The sequence below is a fragment of the Silurus meridionalis genome, chromosome 19, assembly GCF_014805685.1.
Source record: "Silurus meridionalis isolate SWU-2019-XX chromosome 19, ASM1480568v1, whole genome shotgun sequence".
Classification (NCBI taxonomy): domain Eukaryota; kingdom Metazoa; phylum Chordata; class Actinopteri; order Siluriformes; family Siluridae; genus Silurus; species Silurus meridionalis.
The window spans coordinates 6,788,969-6,807,219 of NC_060902.1; the positions used below are offsets into that span (position 1 = coordinate 6,788,969).

An 18,251-nucleotide genomic window follows, 5' to 3' on the forward strand; every position below is an offset into this window, starting at 1 on the left:
CTGTACTATTACACCCATTTATTATTGCTTTATTGTCTACTGCTTTTTAATCTTTACAACAGTGCTTTGTTCAAGTATTCACCCCATTGAACATTCACCACAATTTGTACTGTAACAACCTAAAAAAATATTTTTTTTCAACAAAATATACAAAATGTTAACAAAGAACATTTTTTTAAACAAAAAATCCACAGTATTCACATTGAATAAGATTTTTAACATTTTCGATTAAAAATAAAATATTCAAAAACCCTTATTCATACTTTTTCAGAGCTTTGTTTTGGTATCTACTTGGTCATCATTATGCCATTTGGCTATGGTAAGTTCACTAACAAACTCTGGGTTCTACTAAAAACATTATGACAGTAGTATAACAGAGGTATTATAATACTATTCGTTTAAAAGAAAAATCTAAATAAAAAGTTTGGAAACACCTATTCTTGTATTGTTTTTGAGACACGTGTATGCTCCTTTTGTTTATATGCATCAAACAAGGTAAAAGTCAAAAACACAGTTCCCTGGACAGATGAATCCAAATTTGACATTTTGGGCTCTAAAAGAAGAACTTATATGAGATGGAAAACAGGAGAGAAGATGTTAGCAGAGTGCCTCACACCCACAGTCAAACATAGATCTAATTCCAATGAGCTGCTTTAGCAAGTTTTACAAGAGGCATGGCAAAGTATTTCAGTTGAATGTTTTAAGAAAAGAACTGTCCAGGTGCCAAGAGTGTGTAAAGATATTATTCATGGTATAGGAGGATTTTTCTATTAAATAATAATAATAAAGTCTAAAATGTATTACGTTTGTGTATTTTTTAAACATCTACATTTATGCATTTGTCTGGTTTCATACTATTACATTTGTTGCATCCAAAAAAATAACAATAAACATTTAGGTGTTTTTAATTTTTTACAAGCACCTCATCTTAATTTTATTTATATTCACTAAAATGAAACTGATAAATACAATTACCGAAATTACCGAAGACATATGGACACCTGACCACTAAACACGTGTGCTTGTTGTACATCCCATTCACAGTGTAGTTCCTCTTTCCTGTTATTATAATATCCACTTTTTTGGGACGGATCTCCACTAGATTTTCAAGGGGGGCTGTGGGGATTTGTGCTCATCAAATAACAGATGCATTAGTAAGATCAACCTCTAATGTCATGTGATGAAATCCAGCGTGCAGTTCAGATTAATCCCATGTCTTCATGACTATTACTTTGTGCACAGTGGTATTGTCATGCTGGAACATGTTGAATCATTGGAAGTTCCCGTGGAGAAAAAAAAAAAGCCACACAAGGTCAAGACCTCCTATACAACCACAGTAGTGGGCAGTAATGAATTAAATGTAACTTGTTACTGTACTTAAGTAGCTTTTTCAACTTTCTGTACATTAATGAAGTATTTACATTTGGGGAGACTTTAACTTCATTACATTTTAAAGTAAAATATCTTACTTTTTACTGTGAAATCAGTTGTTTCTTTTTATTTATGAGTGGATAAAAACATAACTGGTCAAGCACACAGCAAGTCACCAGTCAGAATAGAGCGTGCACTCTGTCTTGATTGCCGCTTGGTGGTATCTAGTTAGCAAGAGCATCAGTCCAACAGCAAGCAGAACATTGTGAGGGTAATAAATAATGGAAGAAACTCCTGACTTTAACGTGCCACAACACCTGTGGCCTTATTTGTGCGGGTTTTTTAATTATTCGAAAAGAAGATTTTGGCCTCAGAAGAATTTTAATAGATATCAATCAGTGTTTGACTCATTAATATCATACTATTAATAGATTGTTGGCTACATTAAAGTATTTTCACAGAAACTGAGTTGAGAAAGCAAGAGTCGTGTGGCAAAAATGATAATGGGAACATTATAGTCACATTTAACATTTAAAGGAACTTCTCAAGTAAAAGTTTAAAGGCAGCACTTTTTTTCCCTGTAGTGATAGTTTACCTAGTGTACCTCTATTTTAACTCAAGTACATGGTTTGTTTACTTCGTCCACCACTGTACAATTTTGTCCAACTTTTGTGGCATCTGTTAGTAGACTAACCACACGTGATCATGTGTAAACATACTTATCGCAATAAAGTGAAGGTTTATTATTTGGGTATACTAATAATAATAGCGAGAATATTTACATTCTTGGGGATCATGCAAATTTAGCACTCAATAAAATAAATTAAACATCATTTTCATTTTGCGGATCGAGATTTTTGTCTACTCTGAGTTCCCGTAGCACGCGCCGAAAATGTAGCCCAACTACAAGTCGCAGTTGTTTGACGTCATCGTCCGCGTTCACGGCTGACTAATCAGAAGTCTCAATTCTAAGCGCCGCCATTCACGCCTCAACAAGCGGCTTTTCTGTTCAGTTCGTTAATAAGTCAATGTTCTTAGCGAGTTCAACTCCGGAAAATAATGTGAAAGTTCTCACAACATGTCGAGGAGATTCCTGCTGGGTTTTGACATGTTTCAGCGGCAGCAGCAGCAGCCTCACAGAGACAGTGTGCCAATGGGTCAGATAGCGTTAGCTTTACTTTAGCTAGTTAGTTAGCCTGGGGTTCAGGTCTGTAGGTGATTAGTGATGCACTGGGAAAGATAAACGTCATCATTTATATTCTTTTTTTTTTTTATTTTATTTCACGCACACCTGTATCTCAGCTACCTCAGTCTGGTGAGTTATAACGTGCCCTACATAGAAACATAATACCAGTCAAAAAGTCTGGACACATTTTCTCCTTCAGTGTCTTTTCTTTATGTTTATTATTTTAAGCATTGATACTGACGACACCCAAACTATGAAAGAACACGTATGTAGGCAACTAAAACATGTTAACCCAGGATATTTCATGTTTTTAAGTCTTTGTAGTGTCTACCTTTTGCTTTGATGACAGCTTTCCACACTTGTGGCATTCTCTCAGCCATCTTCATGAGAGAGGGTTTTCCAACAATCTTAAGGAGTTCTCAGAGGTGTTGAGTGCTTGTTTGCTGCTTTTCCTTCACTCTCCGTTCCAACTCATCCCAAACCATTTCAGTTGGATTTTAGATCGGGTGATTGTAAAGGCCAGGTCATCTGATGTAGTACTCCATCACTCTCCTTCTTGAACAAAGAGCTCATTTATAACCCAGAGATGTGTTTAGGGTCGTTGTCCTGTAGGAAAACAAAACAAATGTGATAGTCACACTAAGTGCAAACCAGATTCCAGGCCATGTCACTGCAAAATGCTGTGGTTAAGCGTGCTTTCAGTTTTTATCAACTCACCAGCAAAGCACACCCACACCATCACACCGTCTGCTCCTCCATTCTTCGCAGTGGGAACTACGCATTCAGGAACCGTCCATTCACCCTTTTGTGTATAACAAAGACGTAAAGCGGTTAGAACCAAAAATAAAAAATTTGGACTCATCAACCCAAAGGACAGTCTTCCACTGATTCTATGTTCATTCCTTGTGTTTCTTGGATTAAGCAAGTCTTTCCTTCTTGTTGTTCTTATGGAATAATGGTTTCTTTGCTGCAATTCAATCATGAACACCTGACCCACGCAGTCTCCTCAGAACAGTTGATGTTGAAACAGGATTGCTACTTGAAGAAATGCGTTTATGTAAATCAGCAGTTTCTGTGGCTGGTAATTTTTATAAGCATATCCTCTGCAGCAGAGGTAGCTCTTGGTCTTCCGTGTCTGATGAGAGAATGGCATGAAAATAATAATAAAAAAAAAAAACACTACATATTTTTCACATGTGCATGTGCAAGGTACAAGTCTGTATATTGGTTGAGTAAAACAAATACCTGTGTATACCACCTGAAGCTATTTTCAAACATAAGACAAGATGCAGCTTATAGACCATTTGTTTTAAAAGTGGAGAGGTTTTTGCAAATATAATACATTTTGTTTTAGCCACTACCAATGTGAAAAGAACACAAAAAGTGCATGTGATTTGATTATTCTGATTTGTTGTCAAAAGTGGAACGCTAGTTTCGCCAAACACTGATCAGTTACTACAGTGCATCTGGAAAGTTTTCACATCGCTTTTTTATTTTTTATTTTGTTTTGTTACAGCTTTATTCCAAAATGGGTTAAATGAATTATTTTCCTACAAACAATACCCCATAATGACAACATAAAAGAAGTTTGTTTGAAATCTTTGCAAATTTATAAAAATAAAAAAAAGAGAGAAAAGAAAATCACATGTACATAAGTATTCACAGCCTTTGCCATGACACTCAAAATTGACCTCAGGTGCATTTTGTTTCCACTGATCATCATTGATATGACTCTACAACTTGACTGGAGTCCACCTGTGGTAAATTCAGTTGATTGAATATGTAAAATTGGACATTATACCTGTATGGTAGAGTGGCCAGACGGAAGCCACTTCTCAGTAAAGGCACATGAAACCCTGCCACTGAAATGTTTTTCAGTGGCAGGAACTGGGAGACTAGTCAAGATCAAGGGAATGATGAATGTAGCTATGTACAGAAACCTCCTGAATAAACAGGACAATGATCTCAAGCACACAGCCAAGATAACAAAGGACTGGCTATGGGATAACTGTGAATGTCATTGAGTGGCCCAGCCAGAGCCCAGACTGGGCTTGATTGAACATCTCTGGAGAGATCTGAAAATGGATGTGCACTGAAACTCCCCATCCAACCTGATGGAACTTGAGAGGTTCTGCAAAGAAGAATGGGAGAAACTGCCCAAAAATTGGTGTGCCAAGCTTGTAGCAAACTCAAAAAGACCTGAGGCTGTAATTGGTGCCAAAGTGGCTTCAGCAAAGTACGAGGCTTAAAGGCTGTAAAGTATGTGATTTTCTTTTCTTTCTTTTTTTTTTTTTACTTTTAATAAATTTGCAAAAATTTCAAGCACACCTCTTTCACATTGTCATTTTGGGTTATTGTTTGTAGAGTTCTCAAGATAAATAGGACTTTCAGGTGGAGAGGGCATTTTCTTTGAATTTTTCTGGTTGGTGGTTGGGAATTACCTCTTACAAATTGCAAATGCAGCATGAACCCCACTGGTTCCACTATCAAACTAAAGCCACCGTCGAACTGTGTTGTGGGTAATGTACAACGCTGTCCAGCAAAGGGGAAATATAATAAAAAATATATATATTTTGTAAATGTAATGACTAATATTCAAGCTGTTCTTGCTGAATTTTCTTTAATTACAATCACCAAGCAGTCTTTTAGCCAGCATCATCGTCTAAAAAGATTGAAGAACGTATAAATTATTAACAAAGCATGCCTTATGTTTCATTTAATTTTGTGTAATTCAGATTGCCCAAAGGTCCATGCCAACATGGATTTTCCTCCAAGCAAACGACATAGAGGATCACACAATGAAGATCCAGCTGGGACAGATGTTTTCGGGGATGAAGAAGACTTCACGCAGGACGACTTGGAGGAAATTGACATCATCGCGTCACAGGCCTTCACAAAAGACGCTCAAGCCACAAGCAGCAAGAGAAGTTTTGCTTCCATTTCTGTTTATCCAGAGCAGAACAAAGAACCTAAAAAAGAGGGCAGGAAAACCTTTGCCATTGAAAACAGCCATCCAAGCAGCAGCCCATATAACAACATGGAACCTAAAGGAAATTATACAGCTGGTTAGTATATATTACCTACAGTTAAAGTCTGAATAAGGAAAGAGTTCACAGAGATGACTGCTAATGGTATCTATGCTAAATGGTATGGGCCTGTTTGCATATTTAAATTCCATATTCATTGTGACAGGACTACACAGGTTTTTATTGTTTAATGGTAAAAAACTGTTATCACTATTTTTTTATCGTCTTCATATTTTCATATTTAGCCACTTGCCTTTATCAGTGAGATACAATCAACAACAACAAAAACAAACATGGAAATCAAACAGCCATCAGGAAGTCCTTCGCCACTTCTATATTTTTAGGTTTAGAAGCTACTAGAATTGATCCTGCATTCTTTTATTTTTAATTTTCTGCTAAATGATGTAAATGTACAAACCAAAAAAATCTATACTTAAATAAAGAACCAAAATACAATGAAGTTCTTTAAAAGTCACATAACAATAATTATTTTTAACTTCCATTGAGCTGGAGAACACTGGTAAATCAAGACAGAAATGTTTTTTCATAATGAGACTCATACAATATAATGAACCGTTTAAAAAAAAAAAAATACAGTACCGATATAAAGCACCCCCCTCCTTGTCAATTCTGATTCAATGCGCTCAGGATTTATTTTCACTTTAATATTAGTGCTTTTTCTGTTAAGATTGTATACTTAAAACTAGGAAAAATAGGAAAATCCAACTTCTTGTCAAATAGGATTTAAGAGTATCATGCCAGTATCAACCTAGTTCTAATTTTCAATACAAGTTTTATGCATTTCTACTTGTATTTTTTGTGTTCATCATATTTCTCATGTTTTTGTTGCTGACTTTGAAGGAAATGCCCAAAACAGAGATGAACTGTATTACAGCCACCTGGAAGCACAACAAGCCGAGCTAAAGAGAAAGGTGTGTGTCTGCTATATAAATTCATAGAGTCTATTTATAATGCTGTAATCAATCAGCAAAGACAAATGTATTTATTTTTGCTACTGGACATACAACTCTAATGATAATCTAATTACCAGTTTAGTATTGTGCAACCTGTAGGTCATCACAATCCAATTAAATTACATTTATGTAATAGGCCCATATTAATAAAAAATATACTTTAGGGCTGTCAATCGATTAAAATATTTAATCACGATTAATTGCATGATTGTCATTAGTTAATTCGTGATTAAACACAAATTAATCTCACTTTTTTATCTGTTCTAAGTGTACCTTAAATGAATAATTTGAAAGTTTTTAATACACTAATTAACATGGGCACGGACAAATATGGATGCTTTTTGCAAATGTTTGTTTATTGTTAGTGAAACCAAACTCAACATAGAGCTTGAAACTAAATACTCTTGTAAATGTTTTAAAGTAATCATGGTGTTTTTGATTTACGTAAATCATCAGGTCACCAAACAGAACTTTTGCTTTGTTTCCGCACGGACGGTTTTAATTGCTGGATGTGTGTAAAAAAAACTTTTTAGTAGAGTCTTTTTTTTATTATTCTTTTATATCCAAGTAAAGGATGGAATGGATGGAATATATTTGTTGAATTGAAGGTTTTAATTTAGCCTATTTTTTATTTATTTTTTTATTCATTTGAATAAAAAAAATCAAACAAATGTGCGCAGCATTAATAAAATTTGTGCCGTTAGCAGGAATTTGCTTAAACGCGCTATTAACGTGTTCATTTTGACAGCCGTAATATATACAATTCAAATTGTAGTTATATTATTAAAACACTGTTCCACTTTTAAAGTTTGGGCCTTCTACTAGAGTACAGGTCAAAAATAAGGTGTGATCTGTTATTTGCATTTAGCAGCATACAGTCGGACAAAAAAGAAAAAAGTATTAAAGTTGTTCATGCACCATGGTGAACTTGTCTCTCACACACCATTAGCCTTGAACTAAAAGTAAATGAAATATGGGACACTGAACACGGTGAATATTTTATTAATCAACCTGTGTGACGCATGCAGCTGAAGGAGGTCGAGGAACAGATCCTGATGAAGAACGGCGAGATCCGGGTTCTGCGAGACTCCCTTAGGCTGGCCAATCAGGAGAAGGAGCAGCAGAAACAGGCTTATCTCGAGCTGGAGAAAGAAAAAGTTCATATCCAGAGTGAAAAAGAGAAGGAGCTTTCTAAAAAGGTCTGTTCTCTTAGAAGAAAATGGACATAATATTTGCACAAACACTTTAGAAATGAAATGGTAACATATCAGCCAATGTTGTGAAGATACAATGCATATGCAAATGACAGAGTTATAAGGGTTTTTGTAGATTAAGGGGGTGGTTTTGTAAAATTTCAATATGAATCCCAACATTTGGTTAAAAGCTAGCGCACACACACACTTTCTTTCGGCTAGACCCATTAGGAGTCGCCACAGCGGATCATCCGCATGTTTGATTTGGCACGTTTTTACGCTGGATGCCCTTCCTAACGCAACCTTCCCCATTTATCCGGGCTTGGGACCGGCACTAAGAGTGGCTGGGGTCGGTTCCCTGACCGGGGATCGAACCCAGGCCACAGCTGTGAGAGCGCTGCATCCTAACCACTAGACCCCCAGGGATTTGTTTAAAGGCTAGCAAATCTATTAAATAAATGAAAGATTGTACGACTCCCAATAAAAATCTGTTTTGTCTGATTTTCTGTACTTATGATGTTTCCTTATTCAGTTTGAGTCCCTGAAGTCTGAGTTGCACTTTAAGCAAGCTGAAATGAATGAAATGAGGAATAAACTGCAGAGCTCTGAGCGTGGTGCGAAGATAGTTGGAACCCCTGTAAGAAACAGGTAACTGCAACAGTTTGTTCATTTTCTGGATTTGTTCTTCAAAAGGATATGCACAGGGTGCAACACAATTTCTCCTTGCCTATAGTGGGAATTCTCCAGGAAGTCGGGCGTTTGTAACTAAGGAGTCCTTCTCAGCCGAGTTACCTGTAAAACCATCAGTAGCCAAAAGCCAGCATGTAGAGGGTATGACCTGTTTCTGACACTAATCATAGATGCACATTGTGTACTTGTTTAGTTTAGTCTGTTTTTGCTACATATTCATAGGTCACTTTTACACAATGCTAATATTATTTTCAATTAAAGTTATCTATTATTATTATTAAAGACGCCATGTGTTAGTCATCCGTCCAGATAAAATGCAGTGCTGTATTGAACAGTGCGGATGCCTGGTGCACTTGTGTCAAAACAGAAGTTCTAGGTCAGGTCTGAGTCAGTAATAGTGTTGTGTAAAATGGGTTAGGAGAAGAATGCCGCAATTGCAAAAGAACACTCGTCAATGGAAGTCATCAAATTTGCCAGTGTGTAGCAAATGCCCTTTTCTTTTTTTTTTGAATACTTCTTAAGTGGCTGATATATGGCAATATTTAATCATTTTGCACCCAGTATAAATATGTTAGAGTAGAAATATGTGAATGTTATATTCATTTAGTAATAAAACAATTAATTAAATTGGATCCGATTGTTCGGACTGAAGTTATTGTCGCATTTTTTCTGTACTGTATCAGTTGTATTTCAGTAAAACAGTATGAAAGTGGACTTAATTTCCCAATTAGAATTAACATGGTCATGTTGGGCCCTGGTAAATCTGACCTATTTGTAGCAAATACAGACTAAACTTCATGTTGGTCACACTGTGAAAGAAATCTGGGTTACATATTGGCAGAGAATAAACAATGGACAGTGTTTGCTCTATTTAACAATGACCAAATTATAGCATCTGTAATGAAAATGTAAGCTCATCCTCTGCTCCAAAATGCATTCAGAAAGATTTCTGATATAAAATTAAATGTGCATCTACACCTCTTATCAACCATCTCCTTATGACAATTAAGTATATTCTCTGCATTCCCTCTATAAATATGTAGAATTTTACCTAAGTTTTAATTTTTAACTATTAAATAGGTGAGAAACAAATCCATGGAAAAAGTGATGAGGAGCATGTGAGCCCAGCAACCCGGGATACAGATGAGCTTCATTACAAAGGTGATTTTGGAAGATTAAAAAAAATAAATAAATAAATAAATTTTAAGACTTATTTTTAATGAAGTTGTCTTACTTACATTTTATTTTAAATAAAATATTTTGAAAATGTTAACATGCTGATGGAATTTATCGTGCTGTGAGGCTGATGTTAATTTGTCATTGCAGGTCCTGTATTATTAAATCTGCTGCTTCAGCACCCTTTGGAGCCGAGCTCTTTAGGCCTTTGTCACTTGCTGTGCATCAGTCCAGATGCTCTTCCTGCCATATTCACACAGTTAGACTACACTAGTCCGTAAGTCCTGCATGATTTCATTAGGTTTGAAAAACAATACACTTAAGTCTTTGTGAAGGGTTATAATGTGCTATGAATAGTTCACCATGTGAATGAATTTAACTTGGCATACTGCAGTGGCTGAAACTTGCCATGTGCATAGCAGCAGGTGGGCTAGAGTTAGTAAATGAAGGCCTACCTACCTTTTGGGAAGGCTTACTTCCCAAAATGTTAACCCAATTGTAATTAAATAGTAGCAGTCATGTTTGACCACCTTCCAATTCTCACTCACCAGTTAGTTGTCCCCTAACATACACTCTATGGACAAAAATATTGGGACACCTGACTTTTCCAGCTTGATTTAGTTCTTCCCCAAGCTGTTACCAAAAATGTACAAGATGTCTCTGTATACGCTAGCATTAACCTTTCTCTTCACTTGGACTAGAAGACCTAAAAATGTTCCAACATAACAATGCACCTGTGTAAAAAGCCAGCTCTTAGAAGATGCTTTACATGGGTTGGATTTCAAGATCTTGAGTGGCCTCCAATAGAACTCGGACCTCAGCCCTTTTGAACACATTTGGGATAAATTGAAACTGACTGCACCCCAGGCCTCCTCACCTTACATCAATACCTGATTTTTACTAATCCCCTTGGGGCTGATTGAGCACAACTCAATATCAGCTCACTCTAAAATCTAGTGGAACACCTTCCCAGAAGAGTGGAGGTTATTATAACATCACATGGGGACTAAATGTGAAATGGCCTATTCAAAGACCACAAAACAATCTTATGGTCAGCTGTCCACAAACTTTTATTCATATAGTGTACCTCATACCCGTTTGAGATTCGTGAAGCAAACTGCTGCAAATGTGTAATCTGCTACTCATGCTGTGTAAAACCTATAAAGTCCTGTGCTGTGGCAGTGTAGGGTTTCAAAAGTTACTTTTTTCTGATGAGAGTTAACACTTTTTCTGGTGTTCCAGTTATGCGCCCTGAACCAGTCTTTATTACAAAATAAACAAATTGGATCTTTCCTGCATTCTGGATCTAACTGGTTAAAAATCTCTTTGGTTATTCTTTAGTGTTAGAACTGCATGCAATGTTATTTAAATATATGCAATTCTGTGAGAACATAAATTTTGTATGGAAATGGTTTAAGTTCATTTGCTCTGTCTGGTGGAAGAATTGTAAATGGTGAATAACACAAATATTTATTGAATATTGTTCATCATATTCAAGGAATATTCATCATATTTCTCTGCCTTGTTAATACCTTTACTGTACTGTAACACACACACACACACCCTCTGGTGACTTTTTGCTTAATTATGAAATTGTATGTCAATTAGCATACATGGCAATTCATTATTTAGGGAATGTACTAAAAATTATCCCTTCTCCTTCTCCTGCAGCACTTCTTCTGTCGGTTCCAGCACTTCCTCCACAGATACCCGGCTGCTCCATCAGCCCCGAGTGTACTTCCATCAGTATCAGAGTCAGGCTATGTCGGGACTGGCCAGGCTTACGCACTGTCCTTCCACTCAGCTCTTCAGAAAGTCATGTCCTTCTGCTGTCCATCTGCTTCCTTTACTTCACTACCACATCAGCCTTTATTGCCAGACCCTTGAGACCATTGACAGATCAGGAAAGAGCCCTCTTCAAGCAGCAGCGCTATCGGGTATGGATGGTAACTGTATAGACATCAGGGCTCATTTCTGTGCTTAAGGATGTTTAAGTGCATCCTGATTTTTTTAATTTTTATGTCCACTTTCAAAACATACAAGCTGTCAGGAATTTACTGTTTGAATGCAAGTCAGAAGGAAGTGGACACATTTAAACATTTAAGATCCCAGTGGTCTTTGCTTAGATTTAGTCTTCATTTCAATCGTTGTATTTTCTTTGGTTATTTGATATACATTTTAAACTGGAGTATCAGACAGGGGTTTACTTTTGTATGAATTTAAATTTAAAATAGATTCCCCCCCATCTCTGTACCTAGGAGGCTCAGACAGCAGCTCTGCTTCCACAGTTGAGGAGTCTTTAGGTGCCCAGGAGGAATTTGCCTTAGCAGCTATGAAAGCTCTTTATCACATTGTGTGTGAAAGCGGTGAAGCTGTAAATTCTGTTCTGAGTGATCAGGGGGGAAAGGATTCAGAAAAGTCCAGTGGAAACCGATGCAGTCAACCTCAGAGTGCAGGTCACAGCAGCACTGCAGACAAAGCCTGTAATGAGCTGCAATCTCACAGTCTTCTGCTCCAGAAGCTCTTCCAGTTGGTGGATTTGAAGTTTGTTAGTAACGCGTGTCGCAGAGAAGCTGTGGTGAACTGCAGTCTCAGGATTCTGTGTGCGCTGGCTGAGAGAGCCGAGGAGAGCCAGCTGTGGAGGTAAAAATCAGTCCAGGTTTCTTCCTTCCAACATCTCCATTGAAATAGCACCACACCCAGGCCACAATGTAGACCATTTTTACTCTTTAACATTTAGTTTTGTTTATTAATATTGACATTTTATTGCGCAGGAACGACACAAACTTTAATATACTGTAGGTGCTGTTTAGTGTAGAGCCGTTCTAGTGAACACATTATTTATTTTACTGTTATAAATCATTTATGGCAGCCTGGCAAATCACTGCACTCGATTCTTGTATCTTAAAACTAGAAAATGTATCTCAGCGCAAAATAAAGTTATAGCATTTTAAAATTGTATTTCCCCAAGAAGTGAAAAGAAATAAAATTGAAAATTACAGACCCTGTAAGATGCTATAATTAACTGTCAAAAACAAATGACACAGTAAATCATTTTAACATGTGCTAAAGTAAAATATAAAACTATTTGTCCCCTGACCCATGTCCAGAATGTGAATCTTGTCAATGCCAAAGCCACGAGCTTAGAAGAAATAAACATCAATAATATTACAAAGAAAACTGTCAGTCTTTAAATCGGCCTTCAATCAAAGCCTACACCCTTTTTATAATCTCCTGTGTTCAATTGGTTCCTTATATACATCATGTATCTACACACAAAGCCTAGGTGTGTTTAGAAGCTTTCTACAACTTTCCTAAATTGTTTTGAGAGCAAATGAAGTTTTTTTGCCATTTATTCGTAAGACAGTTAAAATTTTGTCACACATTTATGTACCGTATTTTTCGGACTATAAGCTGCTACTTTTTTCCTACGTTTTGAACCTCGCGGCTTAAACAACGAAGCGGCTAATTTATGGATTTTTCCTGGGTTTTTCCCGGTTACACAAACTTCAAGAGAAAAAACTTCCACCGGTGGTGATTTTTAAACACACAACGATGACAAAAGATAACCTCCCCAGAGAAATACAGTGGTACCTTGACCTACGAGTTTAATTTCGTTCCGTGGACGAGCTTGTATCTCAGTTTGTTCGCACATCAAATCAGTTTTATATTGAAAATACTTAAAATGGCATTAATCCGTTCCAACCCTCAAAATGACACCCCGTTTTTATGTTTCATGTTATTAAATTGGAAAATACATTTCTAAATACCAAATCTTGTATAAAAAGCAAAAAACAAAAAATCTTGTAACAAAGCAAAAAAATCGACAGAGTGACGCTGGTACCTCGGAAAACTCGTACATTAATGCACTCGAAGGTCAAGGTACCACTGTAGTTGTGAAAGGAAGGAGGAAGACAGTGAACAATGACTTACTTGGTCGGCTACTGTTTAGATACAAGCCGTTGTAACGCGTTGAGTCTGGGTGAAGGGATAGCGCGCTAACTCCAGTTGCAACAGAAATCATATAAGCACAGACCAGTTTCCAAAACTCGTGCTTTTTTATTTTTCTTGGCAACAGCGTTACGGGTTAGTCAAAGAAACTTAGAAATGATCATCAGAAAATAATAAGGACATAATCCTCAGTCTTGCACACATGCAGTAATAGTGGAAGAATGCAGCAACATGCTATTCCCAAAATACCGCTATGCTCCTAATAGAAGCGCAACATATTGCATTTAATGTCTTTCAATAAAGCCTGTGTAAGGTTCATTAGATTCAGTGTAGACGGCTTATAGACAGGTGCGGCTTATTTATGTTAAAAATAAAAATCTTTTTCAAATTCAGTTGGTGCGGCTTATATATGGGTGCGCTTAATAGTCTGGAAATTACGGTACATTGCTTGTGTAACAGTTAATAATATTCTATTTATATTTTATGATCTGTTTCATTTAACTGTTTCACATACAGATTTCAGGTGGTGTTGGCAAGTCAAGCTGTTACCCAAAATGTATCTTTGGAATCACCATACAGTACCGTTTGTCTCTTTGTGAGATTTCTGGCACTTCTGGTGGATTGTGACAAAATAGCACACAAGCTTTGCTCTCATAACTGTAAGTGTGAGACCATATATACTGTATATCACATCTTATATAAAGCATTATTGTTTGTGTGTAATATGTACCAGTGGTGCTATAATTCAAACCTGTATTTTCTAGATGTTTGTCCATTCGTACAGTTTTTCCTGTATGTGACTTCCAGACCGAATAAAGTTGTTACAGAAGACATGTGGTCACGTTTGGAAGTTGAGGTAATATATTGTGTGTCTCTGTGTGTAGACACACTGATCAGGCATAACATTGACACAACATTATGACGGACGATTAAATAACACATGGCGCCTGTTAGTGGGTGGGATATATACGGCAGCAAGTGGACATTTTGTCCTCAAAGTTGATGAGTTGGAAGCAGGAAAAATGGGCAAGCGTAAGAATATGAGTGAGTTTGACGAGGGCCAAATTGTGACGTCTAGACGACTGGGTCAGAACATCTCCAAAACTGCAGCTCTTGTGGGATGTTCCTGGTCTGCAGAGGTCAGTATCAATCTAAAGTGGTCCAAGGAAGAAACAGTGGTTATCTGGTGACAGGGTCATGGGTGGACGAGGTAGCTCCTGTAGCTCAAACTGATGGAGAAGCAAAGGAGACGAACACAATATTAGAATGATGGCCAGATTGTTATGCCCGGTGTGTGTGTGTGTGTGTGTGTGTGTGTGTGTGTGTGTGTGTGTGTGTGTGTGTGTGTGTGTGTGTATATATATATATATATATTTATTTATTTTTATTATTTTTTTTTCAAAATATCTTTTGTCTAAACTTGCAATTTTAACCACCTCTACATTACAGAAATACACTGTAAAATACACACAATAGCCACTTTACTATAGATAATTATCTCGTATCTACATTGGTATGGGTTACTTGCTCACCACGGCATGTCTTTTGACTCAACCTAGTAGAAATGCTTAAAAATAGAATGGATTTGTAATTAATAAATTCTGTGCACACAGAAACACGTAAACAGAACTATCTCCACTTCATCTGTTTACAGGTTGTCCGATTGTTGTCAAAACTGTTCACGCAGAAAACGTCGACGTGGACTGCTTTCAGTGCAGAATGTAACTGTCCATGCAGCAGTGAGGTAGGAAGCACAAGAAGGCGGATTTATTTAGTAAGCTCTTCCTGATAATCAGCTGATGCGAGACAATAGGCTTTTTCTATTTGGTAATGGTACAATAAAGCTATTGTGACCTGAACTGAAACAACAAAAAAAGCCTGAATTAAATCTGATAGCTGGGCTTGTGTAGAATCAGAGCTCTGTACTTGTATGACAGAAGTGAAACCTGATTGTTGTGTCTGCTCCTGTTGCACATCACTCACATCACTCTCCAATGTCCTTTTTTACTCACCAGTTACTGTAGACTTCCTGCTTATTTCCAGATTATTTTTTACACTATTATTTGTAAACAGTACATCAGGGGTCACCAACATGGACCACATAAGTCGCCCGCGGGAATTTTCTAAAAAAATATCTCACCATAGCGCCACTTACCAGTGAGCTGCATCAAATGTTTTTTTTTTGCTTTTTTTTATTTTTATTAAATCACACTTGCATTGGTGTGAATTTGAAAATAACAATATCAAAATATAGATGACTAGATATAGAGGAATATCATTATCAATTATAACACATAATTAAAGGTAAATTGAGCAAATTTGTTATTTCAGAACTTGTGTGTTTCAAACTGGTAGCTTTTCACATTAATCGGTACCCAAGAAGTAGCTCTGTTTCAAAAGGTCGGTGACCCCTGCACTGCCGACTAATGGAACAAACACTTAATCTGCTTTACCTAATATTTTGCATTGCAGAGAATTTCATATTTGTGATTTTATGTGTGTTTGTAGTAATAAATTGAATATGATGAAGTAGGTATGATGCTCTGTTTTACATTCATTCATTATTAATCTTGAGCCTGGATCTAATCTTATTTTCTGTATGTCGTTTCTTTCTGTTCAGGTGGTCCGGACCGTAGTAGTGGTGTTACACAGACAATGGTTAAGTATAAAAAATCAGGAGAAGCATGTGGGCGGTGTTCAGACCTGGACGAGTGCAGGTGTTCACTCACTGAGGGAGACTCTTATGTTATTGCACTGGCTTCTCCTGAATGACTCGTCTTTCTCCATGCACTGCCTGGATGTGTTGCATATGTACCACCAGATCATCCCTGCCATCAGAGACACACTGCGTAGGATCCCGGACCTCTCAGAGTGTGAAGGTGAGTGAGTTTTGTGTCTTGTCTGTTTTTTGTTTTTTTTTACCCCACCATACTTTTGTTTGGCTGCCACCTATTGGCCTTTGTTAGTAAGTGCAGAAAAAAAAACAACGACCTTCCTGATCGTTGTGCACTTTCCCCACACCTCACTCCTATAAGGAGTTATTTGCTTGATCAATGTGTTTTGACTGGATTAGAAACCCTGAGGGTTGGATATTTCTACACGAAGAACGTTTATAGTTCATCTAATTGTTGCTATGGTTGTCTCTGGGGTTATAAAAACCCATTAGCCACCAGGTGGCGCTGTAAAAAAAAAAAAGCAGGATTTGAAAAATTCTATCAACCAACTGTATATAAATATTAGTTGTTATAAAGCATAGTAGCTTTTCACAAAATATTAGCGAAAATTGTCTGTTCCTGTTGTAAAAGTACCCAAAACCTGCACTGGCTACTCCGAGGCAGACTACAAGCCAAGCACAGCAAGTAAACAGTGTAGTACCAACACCTCTTTATTATTACGCTACATAGCAAACACCTGACCCATTCTAGATTTTATTCCCTTTTTATTATAACTTCCACTCTTTATTTTTTCCACTAGACTTTGGAGCCGTAAGAGCATGAGTAAAGTCTGGTGATGAGGCCTAGCACACAGTTGGAGCTCTAATTAGACAGTATGCAGTAAACAGGGTTTGTGTTTTTCTAGTATGAAAAATAATTAGAAAATATGGAAGTTGATTTGAGTGTTTCCAGGTCTGAATTAGTATGGAAAAAAATAAATCTTGAGTATTGTGTTTCCATACTATTGCCTTATTTGGTTTCTAAAATATAAAATTAATAATAATAATAATAAAGAGAATTAAACATCTGTTTTTGTTCAATGACTTTAGCTGTGTTTTGTAGTTTCTTGGTGAATTGCACATGAACAATGCTTCTGTCTCTGTATGATTGAAGGTTTAGTTTAAAAATTCAATTTATATAGATTAACTTTTGCACTATTTTAGAATTGCAATTTTAATAAAATGTGCACTAAACATGGTTCCAGCTGTTATTTGGTCATATAATAGCCTACATCAGAGATTGTAACATCTCATGTTATAGTTGGAATTTAAAATCAGCATTTTAGATTTTAAATATGGTTTTAAAAATCTTTAGGGAAGTCTGCATATTTGAGTCTGGAAAAATATGTAATGTTCATAATCTTTATAGAGCTCGATTTATAAAGTGCACAGGGTCATGGTCATGCTGGAACATGTTTGTGCTCTAATTATAGTGAAGAAATTGTGATCCTACAGTATAGTAACATTCTTGAGCAGTGCAGGTTTTCATTTCACACAAGCCACACCCGAGTCTGGTTCATCAGTTGATTTTGGCCGTCATCTACTCCGGTGTGGTTTCTGCTTGTTTGGAATGTAAACCTGCCACCACACTGGATGTTCCTGGATAAGCTTGGACAGCCCTGTTCTGGAGAACTGTGTGCTTCAAACTTTGTGGCAGGGGTTCGAGAAAGAACCACATATGTGATTGTCAGGTGTCCACACAAATTCAGAACAATTTAATAGTATTTAAATTTTGGCTCATTAAAAAACTAAACGCATGAAGCACACTTTTTTCTTTGCCATAAGAATGTTGTGAAGACCATTAAAAAAATGTAATCATTCTTTATAGAACTGGCTATAGAAGATCTTTGTCGACCAGAAGCTGAGGAAGTAGAAGATATGGACATTGACACAGCTTCTTGACCAGAAGTGAAGATGAAGAAAATGACAATAAACAGCATGTTTCTATTGGGTGTGTATGTGTGAGTATTT

General features: G+C 36.8%; 1 protein-coding gene across 2 annotated transcripts; it reads left to right on the plus strand.

Annotated features, from left to right (window-relative positions):
* Positions 1 to 2,304: 2,304 nt before the first annotated feature.
* LOC124402208 (ATR interacting protein) lies at positions 2,305 to 18,227 on the plus strand. 2 transcript variants are annotated; one of them, XM_046875046.1, is made up of 15 exons: positions 2,305 to 2,686; positions 5,293 to 5,622; positions 6,436 to 6,515; positions 7,586 to 7,756; positions 8,283 to 8,398; positions 8,484 to 8,581; positions 9,521 to 9,601; positions 9,767 to 9,893; positions 11,288 to 11,553; positions 11,875 to 12,259; positions 14,084 to 14,226; positions 14,332 to 14,423; positions 15,222 to 15,311; positions 16,188 to 16,446; positions 18,109 to 18,227. In XM_046875046.1, exons 2-15 carry the CDS (start codon positions 5,316 to 5,318, stop codon positions 18,180 to 18,182), a joined length of 2,289 nt encoding a protein of 762 aa, XP_046731002.1. In that variant the 5' UTR covers positions 2,305 to 2,686; positions 5,293 to 5,315; the 3' UTR covers positions 18,183 to 18,227. The 2 variants fall into 2 exon arrangements, with proteins under 2 accessions (XP_046731002.1, XP_046731003.1); XM_046875047.1 differs by having other exon boundaries at positions 2,306 to 2,686; positions 6,445 to 6,515.
* The last annotated feature ends 24 nt before the right edge of the window (positions 18,228 to 18,251 follow it).

What these genes read in the sequence shown, in the direction of transcription:
- LOC124402208 (XM_046875046.1), top strand. Translation starts at nt 5,316, where the DNA reads ATGGATTTTCCTCCAAGCAAACGACATAGAGGATCACACAATGAAGAT. An exon ending in GGTCACGTTTGGAAGTTGAG is followed by an intron (nt 14,424 to 15,221) that starts GTAATATATTGT and finishes ATCTGTTTACAG; the next exon opens with GTTGTCCGATTGTTGTCAAA. An exon ending in GGACCTCTCAGAGTGTGAAG is followed by an intron (nt 16,447 to 18,108) that starts GTGAGTGAGTTT and finishes CATTCTTTATAG; the next exon opens with AACTGGCTATAGAAGATCTT.